This window comes from Mesoplodon mirus, assembly GCF_964341445.2.
Source record: "Mesoplodon mirus genome assembly, chromosome: 2".
Taxonomy (NCBI): domain Eukaryota; kingdom Metazoa; phylum Chordata; class Mammalia; order Artiodactyla; family Ziphiidae; genus Mesoplodon; species Mesoplodon mirus.
Window position 1 is genome coordinate 64329965 of NC_138977.1, and position 23849 is coordinate 64353813.

Below are 23849 nucleotides of genomic sequence, written 5' to 3' on the forward strand. Positions count from 1 at the left end.
TCTCTCCCCCGCAAAAAAAAATTCAGAAAGTTATCGGGCTATTGGTTAACCATATTTTTTTCTTATATAGAAAATATCGGCCAAAAATAGATGAAAAATTACAAAACATGAAACGAGAGAATAGATCCCACGTAAAATATCTTACTAAGATTTGCGCAAGGCACTGATAGCTCCTCTCAAGCTAATATCATAGGTTCTGCGCTGCCTGGGAATCCAACTTGAGTGCTAACGTACAGAAGTCATTGGACATCACTGTACTAGTTCTCAAGGCCCTGCACCCTCACCCTTCAAGCCAATTTATATTTCAGTACAAGAGAAGCTTTTTGTACCTCATTTTGACGCTACAGCAGGCAAACATCTTGGTTTATCCTTAGCATGAACCTGCCTGCTCCTTTCATAACATGGGAGAAGAATTCATGTTTATTCCAAGCATCACAGCCAGCTGAACTGGAGAGGTGTTATTCCCTGTGCCCACACCTTCCACTGTGAAAATCATTTTTCCCCCATCATTTTTTTTCTTAGTGGAGAAATGGTTGCACTCTTACTTTAAAATATGGCTAGTGGTTTTGAATGTTACAGTCACCAGGAAGAGGGGTTTAAATCTCTCCAATGGGTCAAGTCCTGTTCTAAGACCTTTATGACGTGCCATACAGTCTATTTGTCAAGCAGGGGTAACATTATGACTGTGAGGAACAGGCACTGGGGCAGATGAATGAGAGATCCCTTCAGCAGCAACTCCATTCCTGTAATCCTGGCTCACACTTTTAGCGACATGTTCTTTTGGCATCCTAGCTAGTCAGTTGTTCAGATCATCATCATGCAGCCCCAGCCCTGTTCAATGCGTGGGACATCATTCCTGAGCTTAGCTTTTATGAAAAAAAAAGAAAAAAGAAAAAGTTCCACTATAGCATTTGAATCAGAAGAATTTAGAAGGCACGGCGGGATTGCCCAGACACCCCAAACAGCAGTTGTCGAAGTCGAGAAAGGCAAAACAGTCTTCAGTTGAAGACATGAAAATAAAGTTATTTTAAATGCATCCAGATCTGGTGTACAACTCGCAGACCACTTGCTTGTTTTTTCCTTCTTAGTTCTTTTACTGGAAATATTGACTTGTTATTTATACAGAGGGAAACGAAGATGATTTTTTGTTTTGCTGTAGATAAATTGTTTTGAAAAAAATTTAATCAAATGCTGTAGCAGAAGAGAAGCCCATTAAACTCTGAAATGCTATGCTTCTCATTAGCAACAGTGCCTGGTTTTCGTTTCCATACTGCCATTTTGGGTTCATATACAATAATAGACTCTGACACATTTATAGGGAAAGAAAGTTCTTATATATATACCGTCTTTAAGGACAAGGGGAGGGAGGATGGGGGTGGAATAACTTTCAAAATGATTTTGTCAGAGGTAAGCCCATCATAATGGGTGATTGAAACCTCCTACTTGATAAGGGTTCAGGAGGAAACACAACTTCAAACCAGTGCCTCTCAGGGACTGTTTGCAATTGTTATTGTTGGCTCTTCTGGAGACCATGCATTGTTCTAAAATTTCATAGTGTTAGCATGCAGGAACAAGCTGAAATTGGTAATCAAAGCAGCAAAAAAACCATTTGCTATAAGAAGATTAAATGTTAATTGTAAGCACTCACATTCCAAAGCAGTAAATGCATAAAAAAGAAAACATGCTATTTCTCTTCATTCCTTCCCAGTCATCAGTTTTACAGTCACACCAAATCCAAAATAGAAATCTCAGAAGACAAACAAGCACCACCACAAAAAGGAAAAAAAAAAAATCAGCAAGAATGATGGATGAGAGGCTCAAAGACAGGACAGAAACAGTTAAAAATGATTGAGCCCCACACATTGACAAACCTTTGTGAATTATTACAATGTCTAGACCAAGGTGCCACCAACTGCGAGGTTGGCTCTTTTGCTTTACTTAGGGAATAGTCCATTTTCACTGACCCCCTATCGGGTGTCTTCACCTACATACTTCTGGGTCCACTTTCTTAAAAGGTAAGGCCCATTCTGACCTCCCATCTGGTGGTTGTGATCCATCAGGCTTGAAGGATGTGTGTCCCAGCCAGGAAGAGCCTTCCTCTGGGCCATTTTGTGAGTCACGAATAAGCTCTTTAACTAAAAATGGATGAGGATTTGACTCTGGTGGTAGCTGTTCCAGGAGAAGTGGATACTCTGTGTGTAAAACTATACTCTCAAGTTGTAAAATAAAATTGTATCAAAATTAAGTCGTGGACCTCCGACTTCGGAAAATACCATCCCTCATCCCCCTTGACACTCTCTGCTTCCTAATCCTACAGTTTTGTTTCAGTGAATTGTGGATATCCAGAACCACCGGTATTTTATTTCCATGTCTCCATGATTGTTTCCTTTTCTAGAGCTGATGTAGGTTAGAAGGTTAATTTCAGATATCAGAGTGCCACTTAAAACTCCCAAGGTTAGGTTTCAAGGAGCAATTTTGAAAGTCTCAGTATTTATTTAAAACAGAAGTAAGTTTCCTATCTACTCCCTGGCCACATAAAGTGCCCTCTCTCCTCTGGTGTTTGCTGATTTTCTTTTTTATCCAGTCACCCAATGCTCTCTTCCTCAATCTCAATCCTCAGAAAAGGGAGTTTTCCCCAGGATCTCAATGGTAATACTAAGTAGATCTGTGAGGACATCTAGTGGATCTATGTGGAAGTGCAGCTAGTTAACAGACCACCTGAACTAGCTGGGAGAGGATGCTGTGTACCTCTTAAGAATTGAAACGTGCAGCGTCATTTCAATTCAATGGCTTCTCCCAATCCACAGCAGATGTTTAAAAAAGAGCGGAGATGAAGGCGAGAGAGGTTCTAGGACATGGTCCTAGAGTGGTCAAAAGTGGCAACTTGCAAGCACATCGGCTCTGCAGCCAGTCTGCAGAGCAGGACCACTTCAGCACCAGCTGGGTGGGTCTCCTTAAAGCCCTGCTGTAGCTTCCTGAGACAGGGAACAGACAAGAGTGTGTCTCTCAGAGGTGTTAATGCTGCAGCTACTTGTCATTCCATCTTAGTACTCTTGGAACTTTATGCTCAATTAATTGCCCTCATTGGCTGACTTAACTCGGAGAAAGCAGAAACGAGCCTCTGCAGACTCAGTTTTCTCCTTGGCCCACATCATCAGGTTCTTGTTCTTGGACTGGCGCCACAGATGCAAAGAGGTTATGCAGTTGCCAAGACCCTGGGTCTCACCTTTCTCCTCGAGGAACTCTGTCCTAGAAGTTTTACAGTTTGAGAAAAAGCTTTTATGTGCTTGCCTTCCCCACGATGAAGTGGATATTCATCCAATGTTTCCATTATGACTTCCTAGTGCTATTTGTAGAGACAAAATAAAAGCATTTCCCTCATGGACTTCATCAAAGCCATTTACTGGAAGATTGAGAACTGGAAGATTTCCCCTGCGTACTTTTGGACAACTTTTCTTATATATTTAAAGGTCTCAATCATGAGAAAGAAAACCTGTAGAGAAGGGGCTGCTGTAGATGTAGCTTAGTTACTGCTCTTTCCTTGTGTCAAACGGACAATCGGTTGTCAAGTTCAGGTTCTCTGCTGGTTAGCCCTTCGGAGCCAAGCCTGGAATGGAAGGGGGAGCTGGACCCCATCCTGCTCTCAGCTCCATCTGCCTCCTGCACCAGCAACCAAAGTGTCAGCCAATTTCTAACTGTAGAATCTTAATTTCCAGGGTGGGTTGGAAGGGGCAAGGAAAGCAGTGCTGAACTGAAAAGCTCAGGTGACATTTTCCCAACTGCTGGGGAAAAAATATTTTAGGTTTCAAATGGAGCAATTCAAGGCAAGACTGGGGCAGAATAAAAAAAAAACCTGCCATTCAATTCACAGACACTTGTCAGATTGCAACTTCCTGTTTAAAATCAACCCAATGAAGGAAGGATTATTTCCAAGCCTTAACTCTGGAGCTGCTCTTCATATGCTCGGCAGCAATACAATTTTAAGTTAAAATATCCATGGAAGAAAATGTCCACCGAGGTGAATGGTGAAGGCATTTGTTTGATGGGACAGTGGGAATCCAAGAGCATTCTTTCAGGTCCTATAAATGAGGAACGATGTCTTCACTTAGCAAAATTCCTCTGATTAGCTTCTGGAGGAAGGAGAAAAACCTTTCAGGTGGTTTTCCAAGAACGGAAAGAAGGGAAAGAAAAAGCTGGTTAATGTCAGCAGCAGAGAGCACACCAAACTAGCTGACCCTCCCTCAACACCATATTGTGGCTGGAGAAGACAGAGGAATTTGGCACGAGAGTTGTTTGTTGATTGACATCACGGTTTCCCTCCAGTTCTGAAAGATCATTCGATACAGTAGGCAGCTCTGCAGGTAGGAACGTGGTTCATGCCCTGAAGTCATTTTTCAAGGTGTTCTGCAGATACAGGGAGCCATGGAGTCAATTTGGGCAGAATTTTGCTCTGAACTGAAGAAGGTCATTGTTTTGTTTTGTTGGTACATTGAGCATTCCGTACCCTCAAACTGTGAAGACTAAGCCCAAACCAGATGACCAACTTGCCTCTTCTTCTGCAAAGGAGCAGGAGAGGACCAGGTGCGGAGACATCTCCTGCAAATTCCAGGGCCGCTGGACTGGTCTGCAGGTTGGGTCTCTTGTAGGTGAGTAAAGACGGATGCTCATCGCTGGTGCCGCTGAAAGCAGCACTGCTCTAAGTCACACACAGAAATACTGGCCTACAAGCTCCTCGTCAATTGCCACAGCTTGCAGGGAGAGACGGTTCTCTTCCGGGAGTAATTCAGGGGCTCAGAGACTTATATTTACTCATTCTGGCTTCTACATAGCTCATTAATGAAATGGAATGTTCTCTTCAAGCCATGTTTTTCTTCCTTAAACAAGTAAATGGATCTTGCAAGATGCCTAACACCCAGAGAGGAACTAGGTATGTCCTAGTAGGTATTACTGAGGGAGAAATTTTATTTTAAAGCAAGGTGCTTCATAGACTATAGGAAATAATTACCACTGTAGAAATACTTGTCTCCAGTAAGGCAATTTAGATACTTACAGTCCCAAAGCTGGGTGTCCAATTAATTCTCTCTCAAGCACTTTCTCGTATAGAGAGGCACATATGGTGTAATAAATACATCACTCTCTCTATAAAATATCTCTACGCTTATATATAAAAACGTACATTTTTACATATAAAGTACTGGTACATATCATATATATCACAACACAGGAATATATATGTAGCATATGTGTTTCCTTCAGGATAGGGATTCAAGCTTAATAGCAGAGGAGACCAAGTATAATTTATCAAAGGCAAGCGTGACAATGAACCCCAATTGACAAAGCATCTAGAGCTAGTGGTAATTACCTCAGCTGACTCAGTGTCCCCTAAAGGTCCTGAGACAAGGCCTTCAAGAGAAACACTGTTGTTAAGGTCTTATTTTCAAGTGGAAAAATAAGACAGCGCCAGAAGCTGGCAAGAGGCTGGCGGGGGTTGGGTGGGGGGGGCAGGTGGATGAACAGAAAGGGGTTGCCTGCTCGCAGGGTTCTCCAGCTCCAGGCTACTCTGCAGACGGAGTTGGGGCATGATGTCACTGCTACATGCAACATAAATACCAAAAGAAAAAAGAAACTGCAACTGTACAGAAAATAAAAGAAGTATCTCTTCTAGAGAAAGACAGGGGGAACTGGACTCCGGGCTGCTGGGAACCCGTTTTACTCACAATATATCACTACCAGTGTGCAGTTAAAATAGAGTAGGGGCAGTATTCCAAGGCAGCAAAGAGAAAGAAAATAAATCAAAAATACGTCAATGATTAGAAGTTAAAGAAAATTCCTTCAAACACAGCAATTTAGACATGACTTGTCCCCTAGGAGTCCACCTTTTGGCAAATATTTAGAGGCTGGGGGAGAAAATGTAAATCATTAGACTGGGTTTGTTATACAGAAAAAGAAAATAGGTAAATAGTAGATTCTGAGAACTTGCTCCTTGGCCAGACAGCTGAGTTTGACTCTCTTCCTTGATGGAGAACTATGAAGAAATGGGAAAAAATGCAAAAGTTAAACTATACTACCAGAGAATTTCCAAAAATGGAGTGTGAACACTTGATATTTCTCCAGATAGTATGACGCGAGATGTTTAAGGCTGTTGAATGAAGGTGAATGGGGAGGTTGGGGGCTGGGTGGAGGGTTATTTGGAAAGGGAAAAGCCAGGTTGGGAGGGGAGGGTTAGAAAACTGTAGATAAAGACCACTGATGTCATCAGCTCTGCCCTCCCAGAAACTTATCATTCCAGGGTGAATTATTAATACCTGGCCTAACAGGTTTGGGCAGTTGACTATGGGTCAGCTGCCCTCTCCAACTTAGGGCACCAGGCAATGTGCATTCAAAGGCAGGAACCCCCCCGCCCTGCATTATTAATAATTCTAGCTCTACTTCTAACAAAAGTTTCTTTGCAACCAAAATCTATCTTCGCCAATTTCCTAACCTGCCTGGTATGCCCTAGGACGTTCATGTTTAATCATTCGTTTTATTCGGACCACAATTTACACATACACATCCACAACCCGCCCTCTGTAACATAGGCTATGACCTTTTAATGAGGAAGAATGATATTTGGACAATTCTGATTGCTATCAAACATTAACCTCACAGCTGAGGGCCTCTATGAGACAAGGAGCCCAAGGAGGGGAGAGGGGTGCAGAGAGAGACATCAAGGCCCTGTCACACCGGCTTGGCTTTGCAGAGACAGTCCTTTTGTAGCAGTCTGTGCCGCGCAGGATGGGAGATCATTCGATTCACTAGCTGAACCAACGTTAAAGGTAATGAGGAGAGCAGAATTATTTCAAACAATTATGTGCCTCTCTCTCCAGGATGAAGTTAAAGTCAGCTGCCCTTTGCTTGCCTGGAACCAAGATGGAAAAATATCCTAGAGGCCAAATCCTCATTTCTAGGGACTTAAAAATCAGTCTGCTGGGTTCTACTATAGATAGTGCCCTGTGAGGAACATTCCAGCATCAGAGCAGGAGTCAGAGACGCTCCCTCTTCCTCCTGCCATTTCCACTCGTGCCTCCCTAGAGCCTGTTCTCTGTCCAGTCACCAGGGAGATCCTTTAAAAGAAGAACTGATGATGTCATTAACTTGTTTAAACTCTTCCAATGGCCGTATTTATCACAGCACTAAAACCCCGTTTCTTCCCAGGCCCCTGCCTGCCTTTTTGACCTCGTCTCCTACCACCCTCTCCCCAATCCCACCAGCACCAGTGACCTTCCTGCCTTACCTCAAACACCACTAACGTATCCCTACCTTCGCCCTTGCTCTTCTGTCTACCTGGACTGAGTCCCAGCTTCAGTGTCACCTCTCAAAGGAGGTCTTCCAGACCTTTCTAGCTAAAGCAGCATCCCTACCAGGTCCCTCACACCCTCAGGCAGTCTCCTCTCTCTTCAGAGCACTTGTCTCTGTCTGAAGGCATTTAATTATTTCTGTGATCATTGCTTGCCCCCATTCACTAGAGGGAAGGCTTCAGGAGGGCAGGGACTATCTCATTCACTGCTCCATCCCTAGCACCCAGAATAGCGCCTTGCACAAAGAAGGCACTCGAATATATGTGAATGACTGATCAACACGTGAAAGCAGCCTCATCATTTCACTGATACCCCCGTGGGGCCAGGTTCTCCGGCAAATATCTGGTCAAGGGTTATGGGCCTCGATACTCTCCTACATTCCCCAACCCTCTCCACTACAAGTGTTTTCTGACATGGGTTCATCCTCTTGTATTTGTTACTCTCTCTCACGTACTTCTGCCTTGGGATGTTGTGTTCCTTCTGATGGAAGTGAGCTGGGTGATGCCTGGTCAGCTGAGCTGTGTTTCTGTGTTTACAGATAACTGAGCTGGGCCGGGAGCACTGCCTGGTGAGGAGGGTCTTTTGAGTTACGGAGTTTGGGGGATTGGTTGGGGAGTGAGTCTGTTCTGTGCCATTATAGGCCCTTGGATGCTCTTCCTGGTAGGTTGTCAGAACTGGATAGTTCTCAGGCCCCAAGAAGTTAGAGCTTCCTGTCCTGACGTATGGGTACTCATTGTGGTGAGGTGTCAGAGCTGGGTGGAAGGGGCCGTGTGTGTTAAGTCAGTGGAGAAGGGGGAGCAGAACAGTGGACCTAAGCTGCCCCAAGCTTGGGAAGCAGCCCAAGAAGATTTCTACAGAAACTGCTCTAGACCAAGAGTGTTTCTATGGTATTTGCCCATGAGGCTGAGTGCCTCCTCCATGCTCCAGCAGAGTGGTGTTTATGTCTCACTGATTTTGTACTTCCTGTGCTCCCCTTTACGGCTTCTGTGAAAGAAGCTCTTGCTCCGGTCAGCGTACCTCAGGAATGGTGCTCTTCTGTCTGGTGTGTGCTTGTGAAAAAGTATTTTATGGGGTGATCCTTTATAGTTGGGTTCTTACTCATCAGACCCAATTTCACCCACCTTGCCCTTCTCTCTTAGAAAAAAGACTAGGGCACAGCACCAAGAGAAACCTTCGGGTGAGCCTGAACCCCTGTCTGTTGGATCTATGTGACTCTCAGCAATCTCATCCTCCCAATGAAACTTGGAGCCTCAGTTTCCTCTTTTTGTAAAATGGGATTAATAACACCATCTGCCAGATACGCAGGGTTATGGTGAGGAACCACAAAAATAATGATCATAGAGAGCTTTGGAAACATTAAATCACCATGGGAAGGAAGGCATCACTATTGTTGTTTTCTCCAGGGTTGTGAACAAATTCTATTAGGCAATGCAACATAATGACTGCAAACCTCACTTTAAGCCCTAGTTTTTCGAGAGCTCACCATCCACCATTCCTGATTTACCATATCCTTCTCAAGAAGTTCCAGTGGCAAGCTGCTTTGTAAGGAGTCTGAGACGATATGTCAGGAGCTATCAAGCCCAATCTAGTCTATCCCAAAGAGCAATGGTGTTTGAGGTTGGTCACCGGGGCAATGGCAAATAAAGCCCATTGGTGATGACCAAGCTCCTTCCTTGGGTCAGTCTGAGGGTATCACATTGAAAACTCTGGTCTTTGGTACCCAAACTGGCAGGAATCCCAAATGCAAAGACAGCCAGCTCCTGTTTGGGAGACCAAACCCTCAGACCCAGTTTCCCATCAGCCCTAGCACGGCCATCTTTACACTTGACAGCCTCCCATCCACCGGAAATCACTATGCAAAACCACTCCCTCCTCCAGGGCCTTGGCTGCCCTCCTTCTCATACACTGCATTTGCTCTGTTTGACTGGACACATCTACCTAGGCATCCCTTCAGAGTCAAGAAGTGGGGATTAGGCATGAGGCTCACGCCGAGGTGTTGATGGTGGTGATTTTCCATCCTCTGCTCTGATCAAGTGAGGACAGGTATTAATTTCATGTCTCTTTAAACTGCAGGGTGAAACATAAACATATTCAAGAATCCTCTTGATGTTTAGTGTTTCTTTAAAAGGAAAAGGAGAAGGGAAATGAATTTGGGGAAAAAAGGAAGGAAAGAGGGAGGGAAGGGGGAAAGAAACACTACTTACGCCGTTTGCAGCCGCATTTTTTTATTCTTTTGGGATCTGTGATGTCATCATGACAGGCCTTGCAGTAAAAAAATGCCCTGGAGGAAAAGAATGGAAAAACTGACACGATTCATAATCCACCCAAGTGAAATGAGGACCACATTTCCTCCACCATGGTGCCAAATTAATGAAACACGCCAGCACTAATTTCCTTTAATCTTCTGAAAGGTTTAGACGTTTACAGACGGAAATGTTTGTTGCGAGACCATTTATTTCAAACATAGGATTCTGCGATTTGAGTTAGTGCTTCTCTTCATAAACTTTTATTTGAAAAGGAGCTGGGAGAGAGACTGCTGACGTGACACACCACATCTGCTCGTTCCTCTTTCATTTTGGAGCACAGCTCTAAATGCTGCTCCTCAGAACACATGGGCAACCAGCTCTGGGCCCTCGGCAGGAAGTTAAATACATCTCCAACATCCTCACGGTCTGGTCAAATAGGTATTAAAGGGGCACAAGGGTGACATTCCTCAGTCAGATAAAAATATTAGCCTACTCACTTGGAAAGCACCTTCTCTTGTCAGCCAGAGCGAGAGAGGTTGAGGAGGAAGGTGGAAAGGGAAAGTCAAAGGGGCCCTCTGTCAAATTCCCTTTGGGGTATCATAGCCCATATTTACTCCCAAACTGGCTGGACTCACTCCCATACCATCCAGGCCTGAGTACACATCATCACTGAAGGTTTTCTTCTTACTAAGGAACGCAGCTCATGGGACCCCTTGGATGGGGTAGACAGAGGGTACTATAGGATTGGGCTGGATAGAAGGAGACCCAGAGGAAGCAGCCAACAAGAAAATCCTCTCCTGTGACTCAAATGTTAATATATGATTACAAGGTTCATTGGCTGTGTCGGAGATATTCTGGATGAGACAAAACAAGATCATTGGAGAACTATTTATTATTTATTTATTTATTTATTTATTTTTGGCTGTGTTGAGTCTTCGTTTCTGTGCGAGGGTTTTTTCTAGTTGTGGCAAGCAGGGGCCACTCTTCATCGCGGTGCACGGGCCTCTCAGTGTCTCAGCCTCTCTTTTTGCGGAGCACAGGCTCCAGACGCGCAGGCTCAGTAGTTGTGGTGCACGGGCCTAGTTGCTCCACGGCATGTGGGACCTTCCCGGACCAGGGCTCGAACCCGTGTCCCCTGCATTGGCAGGCAGATTCTCAACCACTGTGCCACCAGGGAAGCCCCGGAGCACTATTTAAAATGCACAAGAGTAGGGACTTCCCTGGTGGCACAGTGGTTAAGAATCTGCCTGCCAATGCAGGGGACACGGGTTCGATCCCTGGTCCAGGAAGATCCCTCATGCCGTGGAACAACTAAGCCCGTGTGCCACAACTACTGAGCCTGTGCTCTAGAGCCCACGCTCTGCAACAAGAGAAGCCACCGCAATGAGAAGCCCACGCACCACAATGAAGAGTAGACCCCACTCTCTGCAACTAGAGAAAGCCCGCGCCCAGCAACAAAGACCCAATGCAGCCATAAATAAATACATTAATTAATTAATTAAAAAAAAATAAAATGCACAGGAATAAATGAAACAAAATAAAATGCACAGGGCCTAGAAGAATCGCACTGGGGGCCTGTGTCCTTTCAAAACTGGGGGATGCTGTGATAAAATTCATTGGAACAGCCCTCTGGATAAGGGCATTAACAAAATCCTTGGTTCATCACCTTCACCATTCCCAACACGCAACTGAATGCCAGGGATAAACATAGTCTTTCCTTGACCCGGGCTATAAAGAAATAAACATAATTCTTGACCATTTTGTTCTTGGTCCCTTTTTGTTTTTCCACAGGACTTCATTTATGGCTGGCACTGGTTGGAAACCAACATTAAGACTCTGGGATCTGGGAGAGGTCTTGCAGATCTTGCAGTCAAAGTCCCTGGGACCCAATGTCCTCATTTGTAAATTGAGGAGGTTGTTGTGACCTGCCCAAAGCCATTCTATTCTGTCTGGACCTTGGCCGACTCCAGGACTTCTAAATCCAAGCCCAAAGTTCTTTCCACCCTATCAGCTCATCCACTATTTAAATGCCAGTTCTCATCCATCTTGCAAAAAAGGAAAGGTCGCTGACAACTCGTCTGAGTGACAATGTGGCTAAGAACCCAATCAGTGATGACCTGCCCTGAAAGGGGAAGGCCAGGAAAGGAGGAAGTGATTTTGTTTCCACTTCCTTTGGCCATTTTCTCCCCCATTTGATGCTACACATAATAATAATTGTAACAAAAATAACAGCCAGCATTTATAGAGCACAGATTATAGGCCAGGAGCTGTTCTAAGCATTTTATAAGCATTAACATATTTGATCCTCGAACAATCCTTTGAAGGAGATATTATTATCTCTGTTTTACAGATAAGGAAACTGAAGCACAGAGAGGTTAAGTGGCCTGCCCAAGGTCACACAGCTAAGAGTGGCAGAGCCAGGATTCAAATCCACACAGTCTAGTGCCAGAGCCCAAGGTCTTAACACATCTCTACTAAAGAGATGGTGAGAGGATGATGAGTCTGAAGAGACTATTGAAAAGACAAAGTATGATTACTTCATGAATTAAAGCTGGATTCTGAAAGTGAAATATTCGAAGGGCCAGACAGGTAAAGTTAATGAGTGGTGACCTGGAGACACCACCCCCCACCAACTGAAGGAAGCAGAGTACCTAAGCTCCAGCTGATTTTTGCCAAGTGGCACTTCTCTGCAGGCACCATTCTCTTCCCCACGCATCTCTGCCTCTCATGCTCACCTGGCAAAGCCCCGCCCTACTGCACACCTGCACCCAAGCAGCTGAGCATTGCTGGGGAAAGGACACAACTCTGTGCCGACTGACCTCACCTGAAATCCATGGCTGTGGATTCCGGGGGCCTTTTCACCCTCTTCGGGATTCCCCCCACCCCCGTACCTTCTCCTCCCATGTCAATCCTCTCTGCCCTCCTCACCACTCCCTCTTCTCCCACCCCTTCTCCAAACAGCTGGTGACCTGGCCCCATGCATCATCAAGACCATATCTGCATCCTGCAAGGCTGGCCTTCAGGATCTCCTTGTCCTCAGGTTCTCCTGTTGTTTGGCCAATGGAAGGGGACAGCAGGAGACTGGAGGGTGGTCATGAAATGGTAGTAGTGACATTTCTCTACTGAAGGACACGGCTCCTGCCAGGCAGCCTTTCCTACACTACAATCCCTCTCTCCGGGTTCTGACAGCCCTCCTTCCCCTTGAGTCTGCAGATCCAGGGCTGAGAGTGGCTCCCCTCCGTTGCTAGCTCTGGGGTGCTTTGCCACCCCTTGTTAGTTTCCCTTAACTCTCTGCCCACAGCTTTATATGGTTCCTTCATAAAACTCTCCTCCCTTTTCCCATTTAAGTGTGTCATCTGTTTCTCACCAGGACCCTCACTGATACAGCACCCAAATTTACATCTCCAGCCCTCACCTTTTCCCAGAATGCCAGAATCTCAGGTCCCGCTGGCTTTATGACATCTCCATGTGCATGTTTAGTATGTCCTGCCTGCTTATCCTCGTCCAAATAGAATTCTTGATTTCCTACCACCTCAAACTTGCTCTTTCCCCCGTTTTCCCCATCTCAGTAAGATGGAGCCACCATGCCCCCAACTGCATAAGCTCCAAATCTAGGCTCCATTTTTGATTTCTCTTCTTCCCCTCACTTCTTACATCCAGTTCATCAGTGGGTCCTACAGACTATCTAAAATATATCCTGAATTGCTCTTACTTCTCTCCACCTCCACTCACCAATCTAGCACAAGTTATCATGTCCCACCTGAACTAGTCCGTGAGTCTGTTGGCCTCCTCTCCCACCCTACTACATCCTATCCTCTACCACACAGATGGAAACATCTCTTAATAACACAAATCAGATTACATCACCCCCAGCTTAAAACCACCCATGACTCCATTTTATACTAACACAACCTCTGTAGAAAGTCCTATGGAAACGAGCTCCTGCCTTTCCCTCTAACCTCATCTAGCCCACTTTCTTCCCCTAGGTTCCCTGAACATGACAAAATTGTTCCCACCGTGTCTCCTCTTCCCTTCTGATCCCTATATGATGGATTCTTTCCCATCACCTCCATCTCTGCTCAAATCTTTCTCCCTCAGAGCAGCCGTCACTTACCTCCAATCTAAATCAGTGGCAGTTGCATTAATTCTTTGTACCACGAATAAACAAAACTGCAGTTCTCTCACCCCCAGAATGTGAGCCCATGAGGGCAGCATCTTCTCCCCACTGTTCACCACTGCTTCCCTGGCACCTAGTACAGAGTGGTCTCAGAAGTGAGTGACCTACACACATTTGATAAATGAAGGAGTATGAAAACACTTGGAGGCTTTCACTCCTCTTTTCCTAAAACACTGCATCTGAAAGTTTCTCTGAGCTACAATCCATTAACTTCTTCCGCTGCCTTTTTGCAGCAGAGGGTGCAAACTCAATACTAGATCATCATAATCTACTTTTCCATTTTTACAAAACTTGTTTAGTTTCCTTCAAACCTCCGATGTCCTTTCTGTGGTTTTCTGCAGTCTTCATCTATTCGAAATCCCCTAACTGACAGCATTTGCTCTTGACACATCACACACCATGGAAAATTACAGGCTGGTGTTGAGGCTGATTGTGTCAGCATGTATTTGTGAATACCATAAAGCACTGAAATGAGACATATTGCACTCCCTAATATAGGAGGAAATTTGTTTTTTGGACTGCCTGGTATTCGTGACATTCATTAGTGAGAGATGCAATAGGAAATAGAATTACACAAATGGGAGCTTCATATTATATTTGCTATCTGGGAGGTACATGTGATCGATGGTGCCGCTGTGCTCCCAGCCCCCATGCATGGTGCTGAGATGCTGTTTCCAGCTTTTGTGCCTCGCAGTTTGGACGGGGGCACAACCTTCTCTCCCAGAAGACTTGGAGGGGCTTCAGTCCCATTTACCCTCACTTTCCTCTCTCAGGTGAGCCCAGTTTCAGGGGTACTCCTGGAAAAGGTGAGGATCCAGGAACTAGATGAGGAGGTTTTCCTCTTCCACACCTGAATAATGGCAATCCTTTCCCAATTTCCAGAAGTAAATTTAAATCATTAGATTCCTCAATCTCAAGGATATTTTTTTTGCTTCTCCACCCCATTTTTTCCTAAAAGCTTTTATAACTAGTATGGCTAGTTTGTAAGAGTGGGTGAAGAAGAAGAAAATAAGTGTCAGTTATCAAATCTCATACGTCTGTACTCAGCGTGGCAGGCTCACCTCTTGGCAAATAAATAATTAAGAACATAACTTCTGGAACGGGACTTCCTGGTTTTAAATCCTGACTTTACACTAGCAGTGTGGCTTTGGGCTAGTTAGTTAACCAACCTGTGCCTCAGTTTCCTCGCATGTAAATGGGAATAGTAATGGTACCTGTCTGAGTTTGTCAAGAGGATTAAATGAGTTCATCAACACCTGGTACCTGGTTCCTAGAACAGTGCAGGCGCACACTGAACTCTGCATAAGAATTTGCTAGCATTATTAAGTGTGGTCGAAAATGTGGCTTTTAGAAAAGGAAAGACCAGTTCTAATTGGGCTCTGCCACTTGCTTATGTGCTGCATGGCCTTGAACAAATCATTTGTCTCAATTTCACAGATGAGGAAACCAAAGCCTGAAGAGCTTTAGAAGACCTACCTCACCAGGTTATTTTGTGGAGTAGCATTAAAGAACACACATCACCTAGCACAGACCTGGCTTTGAGGAGGAGCTCCCTGAATGAAGACAATAGGCTTATATAAAAATGATAGATCTTGACAATTCATCATTTATGTAAAATATTTTATGCAACACTGTTGTTGAGCTGAGTGACCTGTCTGACCATCTGAGTCACATTTTCTACTAGTAAGTTTTTCCTAGTTCACAGGCTAGAATCAAATATAACAATAATTCCATGGTGTTCTGCAAAAAACCCTATGATTTCCTGGGCTGCTTAAACAAGTTTGAGGATACCAATAAGAGTGTCATGAAACGCTGAGGCCAATGAAATCCTGGGCCGTACCTACAGAGGCTTAAGAAGTGAACCTGACAACTTCAGCCACTTACCTAGAAGGCCACCAATAAAAATACAGCCGGTTTAGTATTTCATCTGAAATTAATCCAAACCTTTTGAGATTCCATGTGGCACTTAAAGTAGAAAACGGTTAATTCTCGAGTAAATCTGCCTGGATAATATTAAGTAAAGGGCACTAGAGAAGGGGCCGGTTATCCTATGTTGTGTTGTTCTGGGTCATCAAGAATCAGGATGATCTTGAACAATCACTTAGGCTCCCTGGGATGCACTTTCCTCCCATGGAAAATGAAAGAGCAGGCAGGTATCTAGGGCCTCCTAGGTCTAAAATGTTATTATTCTAATTCAAAGGTGTGGAATTGATTGTGTGAAGAGGAATCCATGGAAGCATTTGAAAGCACAGTCTCTTTTTCCTAAGATTCAGCACCATTTGATGCCCACAGACATGTTAAGAAGCTTTGGGGTTAGGGTCCGGTACACACTGAAAGCATATCTCAGTGGATGTAGATACATAGGTCTGAGCCAAAAAGGAAGGCAAGTGAAAATAAACTCTTACCTTTTAACTTCTTTGGCATCGCTTGCGATGAAAAATCCTAAAGTACCTTCTTGGATCTTAAGGTGGTTTCCAGGATTAATTAATATACTGCTCAGTGAACAAACAAAGAAGACATAGTTATGAGGTCGTGTTCTGAAGAAAACCTTGAAGGCTACACCGTGCTGTTAACTTTATAGGGGGCCCACTAGTCTAATGCTTTCCCCAAAGATTTTGTCTACAGCCTGACATCCACTGTCCCACACATTTAATTGGATAACGCCATCATAAAGGTCTGCTGCCCAGTTCCCAGGTTGGCATACTCCCAGTTGCAGATATCAAAGCAAATCCAGGTTTTAGGGCCAGGTTTGTACATGGGATTGCCATGGGCTTCTGATTTGAAGCAAAGTTCCTAATAACATATCCTTTTGGAAATTGCTGTTGACAGTCAATGATGAGTGTTATTGGTCTAATAGAGCTACGGCTACACTAATTTTCCATTAGATGACAGAGCATTAATGGGACCCCTATATGCATACAGAAACATACATTTATGCACACCACATACTACTGCAGGGAATGGTACGGGACACCTGTAACCAATGCAGAAGCAAACAGAACATCTGCATGACATTGATAAGGCCATGGAAGTGGATTCCATGTGCAGCCTAGGTAGAAAGAATTGGACCTACCCTAACAATGAGAAAGAAAAATGTCAGCAGTTGGAAATACTTAATGATTCTAGTCTGCTGTTTACAAAGATGTATGGGAGTGTTTGATTAAGGTATGTGTCTAGTATATCCTCACTGGGGCCAACTGTAATTAGAAAATGAATGCAAATTATCCCTAAAACAACTTCCCCTGCGGGGAAGTATGAACCTAAATATACCCTGTCCTGTTTCAAAGTGGTATAAATAGATTAGCTGACCAAGTCGTGTTTGGACTGACAGAAGAGATAAATGTATCCTAATCTAATAAATGGAAGAAACAAACAAGTTTAATTGTCTTCAGACCAAAAGCAGAATACAGGGCTATCTTACACAGAGACTGAGATGAGGCTTTGGGCTTAATGGACACGGAATTGAGGCATTGTAAATGCAGCACCAGATACGGCAGAGGTATTCTTTGATCTGAAAAGCTGGTATTTAAGGTAATAGATGTTTGGAATCAGGCTAAAGGAAGTCCTCAACTGTCTAAAACAATCAAAACAGAGAATGGTATTTAACGTGTAATCTTTTACTGCTGGTAAAATCATTACCAAAAAGTGCCGCGGCCAACAAAATGATGTGTCTGTAGCAAGACAGGAAGGACGCAGATGAACCTTTGTTCTGTTTGGAGAACTCACAGCAGATCATTACTGCAAAATGTCTGTGGTCACAAGAAGTTCCATCACTACCCATAACAAGACCTGACAGGGGGAAACCAATCCTGTGATGTTGTTGCGATTAACACTAAATAATAGCAAAAGTCCATGAAGATTTGAGTGTTCTGCCCTAGAACCACAGACAACAGCGAGATTCCTCGCCAGTCAGGAAGCAGCAGGCCATGCTAACAGCACAGCTTGCGATGGGCAGAAGCTCCGTACAGGCACCTCCCAATCACTCCTACAACACCTCTTCACCTTGGTTTAAGAGCCCTCTGACTTTTCAGGATCATGGGAGGAAAAGGGTCAGAGTTTCTTCACAGTTTAGATGGATCCCTTTTTCAAATCCAAGTAAGTGGAATGTTGTAGAAAGGCAGGATGCTGGATTTTGCACTTTCCTGCCCCCTTGCCTGCATGGCAGTTCTTCTGTGCCCTGGTTCTGCCATCAGAAATTATGTCCAAATTCCAGCCCTGCCATTCAGTAGCTGTCTGACTTTGGGCAAGGTACTAAATCTTCCTAGAACTCAATTGCCTCACCTATGAGATGGAGATGAAGATAAGCACAGTCTTTTTTCAGAGGATTAAGGGAGATGATGCACAGAAAGCTCAATGCATATTAGTGATTATTTTTATTATTTATTATTGCAAAAAAATGCCCCCCAAATGCCAAAATTATCACTTTAGCTGGCCCCATGGAATGGAACACAGGACTTCTTATCAAAACACCCTGTCTGTAATGAGATAAAAAGTTACAGCGTGAAGAACTATACACTCCAGAATAATATACAGTGACATACATGAAAAGTTCTGGGTTCTTCTGAAGTTTAAAGGAACTAATTCCTTAAAGTTGGATAAGCCTACATTTTGATGTGTATTCATATAAGCGTGTAAAAAAAAGCTTCTGAGTGAAAAAAAATCCTATCATGATTTTAACAATACAATTCAAAAGAGGAAATTTGACACTCATCAATGTCTTGGTGACATATATGCGCAAAACAAGCCTTGCACAGAACCCTGTTTCCCTTTTTTACATCATACGCTTCATTAATTGCACTCCAGTGATCAAGCCCATTGTGTCATGGTTCCCATCAATGGAAAGTTTCTTTTCATTTCCTTTGTTCTTTAGCAACAGTGAATAAGAATTGGCACACAGTGAGAATTCGGGACTGTCATTCTGGAGACGGCAGGTTGAGATAATTTATTACAGCCTTCAAGCCTTGCTTTAGTCAAGTTAGTGTGGTGGAGGGGAAAGACTTTGGGCACTGATGTAGAGCACATTTGTGTTCAAATCTCAGTTTCGCTGCCGTTAAGGGAGAAGGTGCCTGTGTCGGGCAGCCAAGCTCAGGTCCTGGCCTTGGGCATGTACCTGCTGATAAACCTCACTCTCCTCATCTGTAAAATGGGGTGAATAATCACTAGCTTAAAGTGTCACTAAGAGAATTAAAGTACATACTATGTGCAGAGTGAGGGCCACATAGTAGGTTCTTAATACATGGTCACTGTTACTAGTAGCCAGGTAATTACAACAACTAAACAAGTGGTAGATAATCTCTCACAGCATCACAGCTCTCATTTTGTCTTTGGTGCTAATAAACTACCTAGGAGGCATCCCAGTGGCATTGAAAGACCTCTGTATCGACCGCAGTATCTGAAACATTTTATCTCCATGCCACATCTGGAGATGGGCTCATTTGGACTGCCTATTGGTTACACAGTGGAGTATCTCTCTGTTCTTTAAACGTTATGGCTGATTGTTAAGGTACTGAAAGCACCTCCAAGGACATCAGTGACCGTGGGATTTCAGGATGCCCTCTAGTTCTCTCCTGGACATGGGGGAGAGGCTTTACATCATCTCTATGTAATGATGTGAGGCTGAATCGTTTGCACATTTGTAGTATACCGATCAGGCTAAGGCAGCCTTCTGGGCAGGAACTGAAAGACTGAGGTCAGCTCTCGAGAACAATGAAGGAAAGACATCTAGATACATAAGGAGGTTGTGCTGGATTCCACTCACAGATTTAAGGGTTTGGTAAAGAAGCAGGTGCCCCTGATTTCAGGGGACCTTTGCATATAATACTTCCTGTGTAAGGGTACTAAGTTTCAAAGTCTCTCTGAGGAAATATGTTACTCTTTTTGATATTTTAGACATTGAGTCTTCTATCCACATTCCAAATCTAGAAAGTTTAAATCGAGTAAATCCTCCTCTCTTTCAAAATATAAAAAGATAAGGATCCTAGACAGAAGTAACTTTTTTCCCTGCCAAATGCCTGCTACCCTTAGAATATGTTATTGACCTTCTAATGGGAATATGTAAATCTTGCCAAAGATCTTTGATCTCAAAAGACCATCCAATGTTAAGTTTGTTTGGCTCCAACGGCGGCCAAAAGTCTCCCTCCTTGTGCCTCACTTTAAATCAGGCTTTTGCTCCAATTTTGTCTAATTCACTAGCTTATCAGAGATAAACTTCAAGATGTGTCATGTGAAGAATCAAGAAAATCTCTAAGAAAAAAGTCCATATATCAATTAGCAGAATTCCAATGGGGACATCTTCTTGGCAGGGGTGGACTTTCTCTCAGTTCAAGGAACTAAAAATTATCCTCTTTCTTTTATGACCTTGTTAATTTCAACTGAAACCATTCAGGAACAGCTAGAGGCAAAGGGCTGGTGTGGTCCCTTCCCCAAGGATTCTTGCTGTCTCTCTCTCTTTTTTTCCTTTGCTCTCAAACTAGTTTTGTACCTAGACTTATTCTTTGGCCCCTTATCCACTCTATGAAGCAAAGATGTATTTTCTGTAGGGAACCCATAGTTAAGTAAAAGAGTGAAAAACATAATCCTATTTTATTTACTTTTGTAAACAAGTTTCTCATAGTAGCCAGTTTAGAGCCCTGAATGCAACAGGCACATTTCAACTATCTGTTGAACGAATGAAAACCATAAGCAGTGGTCTCAGTTCCAAAAGTGTCTTCTTTCCCTCTCTAATAAACAGAAAGGTAGTCACAGCTGTTCTTTCAAAGAGCAAGCTGCAATTCTTACCAATCGGGCCTATCAAAGGAGTGACCACACCTCTTCTAGGGGGTTGGCCAATGAGCTAAGAATCTCCCAGGTGCATTAAGTATAAATATGTAAATATATAGAGATATAAATGGCATATCACTTGGGGAGTTGGAACAATTGATTTCAATATTGAAAACACCACTCACTTAGAAACTGAAATACCAGTTCCTAAACATGAAATACATTCACATGAAACTGCTAGCAGGGCTCAGTCTAACAGGGAAACATCCTGTCGGGTCCCTCCGGGAAGGGAGCTCCAGCTCGCAAGCTGCAACTCATTTCATGGTGTATCTCTTGCTGAACATTGGTCAGGTTGGAGATTTGGGGCTTGATGGGGCAAAATGATTTATTCCCTTTCTCCACCACTTATGCATAACAACTGGGAAACATCTAGCTATCCCTTCTTCAATTTGCTTCTTTTGGAGACAACCAAGGATCAGTAATTCTATGGAAACAGATATTTTTTTTAAAGGAAACTTTTATCCATTATGGATAACTATGACAGGTGCATATTTCTCTCCTCCCCACCCCCAATTTTGATAGGTGTAGCGTACCATTCCCTGAGCAATTACAAAAATATCACTCACATGAGAAGATAGTTTGTACCTGATAACATGGTAATTATATCTGTGTCTAGCAAGCTAATGGGACTTCATTAACTAGAGCAAGAAGAACCATCTAGAACTTCAGCTCATGCTGTGCCCAGATGAATCATGCCACTGGGAAGTGGCCTTTCTGACCACACAAAGTCATAGATGATTGCTATTGCGTGGGACTCTGTTTGACCCAATTGGTGCCTTGCAGTTTATGGGCTGTGCTAGGGCACAGCCTACAGAAACCCCAAATCTCAAATCTTATTGCCTTTCTGACACTTTTCATTACTTCTATGCTTTAAAATATATTCTGCTGGAGTCCCAGACAACTAGACACACGCACTTTTCTTACAGAATATATGTAAGAGCACAGTGTGTAGTCTATGCTTCAATATATTTGAGCCCAATTCACTGACACAGAGACAGCATAATAAAGATTGCTCCCAGTTGGTCACACTCAAATGACTGCCACTGTGGTCTGCCAATGACAGGGGCAAGGACTTGTTTAGCCTGAATCCATCTCCGTAAGTTTAGAAATGGCATTTTAAAATCTATTTTGCACATAAGGAAAAGAGTAGCCATATGGGATGGGGAAGAGAGTTCATTTGGGAAGGACCATGCTGGATATTTGGTTCTGGGAGCAAGCTGTGTCACTTTCTGATACGCTTCAGGATAAGTCATGCCTACATCACAACATGCCTGCACTACAAGATAAAAGCACTCAAAGACCAAAAGCCAACAGCAGAGGTGCAACCACTGTGGACCTTTGAAGATGCAAAGTGTTGCAGTAACTTCTCGCAGTTGGATCATATCAATAATACCAAACTGACAGGAAGCCACCTCTACTCAATAAAATCACAGAAGAATCTGACTTCGGAAAGAGTTACAGACAAATACACACACACACACACAATTACAAACACAAACACATGACAGTGATTACAATCACAGAGCAAAACAACTCTAGAGAAGATGAACGAGTAGGCATCTCAATAGTATGTTTTCAACAGTACTGTCTTTGAGAAAACAACATTGGAAATATTAACCCAAAAAGTTGAAAAAAAATCTATCGATGAGGATTTGGTCATGCTTCGTGCAACATAAAACAGCAGCAAAACAGGGTGAGGTCACATGGTGAAAGTTAAGATACTTCATATTAAGAAATATGCCCAAACACACTGGGAAGAAAGAAAGCCATGATGAGTTCATCTCAATAAACAGTACTCATTCAGTAAATCAAATGTGATGACCTGGAGATTTAGTAGCAGTGTTCTAAGTCTGTACTGAGTACTGGCCCAGAGAGAAAGTACGCCAAATGTTATCATCAAAATTAGCATACGGAAAAAGAGTTAAGTGTAAGGGCTTGGTCTCTGTTTTGTGGATAAAAGGACACAAATTCAGCTCTACAAACTGGAAACCGGACACAGGGCAGAGGAGGTCACTGGGAACGTGGATGTGGTATGCAGACAAATGGCACCAAGACACATCAGGACAGGACAGAAACAGACACCAAGGGCTGGAGAGGAGCGTCCTCCTTTGTCAACTCTAAGAGCATTTGTTCCCATCGGTGGTGCCATGACTGAAAACAGGACTGGGCCTCTGTTTTTGTGTAGGTTTCCTGCAAAGAAGTTAGTGCGTCATCCAAAAGAATCAACAAATCAAATGAGAAAAGCAATATGCTACTTTCAATTTTTATGGACTCTGGTTGGAGAGAGGTTTGTATATAAAAATACATATATATATACATATATATGTATATACTAGACAAGGGAATGAGATTATATATACATATACACATATATGTATAATCTCTGTCTTCCTGAATTCTTGGCAAAGGGTTAGTCCTGTGGTTAGACGTGAAGACGGAGGGTGGAAGTTGGGAGGAAAGTTAACGAAGAGAGCATACCGCTTTCGGCTTCTGCAAAACGACAAGAAAAGAATTGAAAATCAAACAGTTGGATAATAAATTGACTGACACCAGAAGGATAGAAGGAATAAAACCTTTGTTTCAAATTATCTGAAGGATGTGTGTGAAAACAAGGTTTTTCAACAAAGCATGGAAACAGTATCGTGGGATAACAGCAACAAAGGAGGCAGTTCACACAGGTCCGAGGCACGGGGTGGGCGTGGAAAAGAGAAGCAGGGTTCTCCGAATTTTCACACCCGATCACTTAGGAAATGGGAGAGGAAGGGAAATGGGACATTTTTAAATGAAAAACAAAATCAAAACTATTATCTCAGGAAGGTCAGAAACTCCGTTCTTTTTAACATGGATATTGTGTGTAAGTCCTGTGTTTTCTCGGAGGCATGATCCACATTCCCTCCAGCACACCTTTTTCCAAAAGAACCAATGTGCTTCCACACTGAGACCAAGCCACGTTTGAGGATTAAAGCTGGCAGCTGCACACAGAAAGCCAAAACCAAGCCAAACAAGTTCTTTTCTCCCTTTTCTGAAAAAGGAAATTCTAAAAAACTATCTGTATGTATAAATCTGGCTTCATTGAAAACATCTCTGATTTGTGAATTAATGGGAACATCCATCAAAGAAAAGATTGTGTCTTCAGAGAAAGCTCTGAGTTATTTTTCTTAGAATGGTGACAGTGGATTCACACCGAACCATTAACAGCCTTTCTCTCTCCCTCCTTGTGACCAAAAGGTGGCAGGTGGAAGATGGCTGGTCAAGGTTCAGGGTGCAGTT

At 43.4% G+C, this 23849-nt stretch overlaps 1 protein-coding gene across 6 annotated transcripts in view; it reads right to left on the reverse strand.

The window, feature by feature from the left end:
• Positions 1-23849, reverse strand: part of KCNMA1 (potassium calcium-activated channel subfamily M alpha 1) — a 763138-nt gene that overhangs the window by 127375 nt on the left and 611914 nt on the right. For all 6 annotated transcript variants that reach the window (XM_082611009.1, XM_082611010.1, XM_082611008.1 and 3 more), the window contains exons 17-18: positions 16166-16252; positions 9542-9618 (exon numbers count right to left, since the gene is read on the reverse strand). In XM_082611009.1, coding sequence (XP_082467135.1) covers positions 9542-9618; positions 16166-16252 — 164 coding nt within the window. The remainder of the gene's footprint in view (positions 1-9541; positions 9619-16165; positions 16253-23849) is intronic.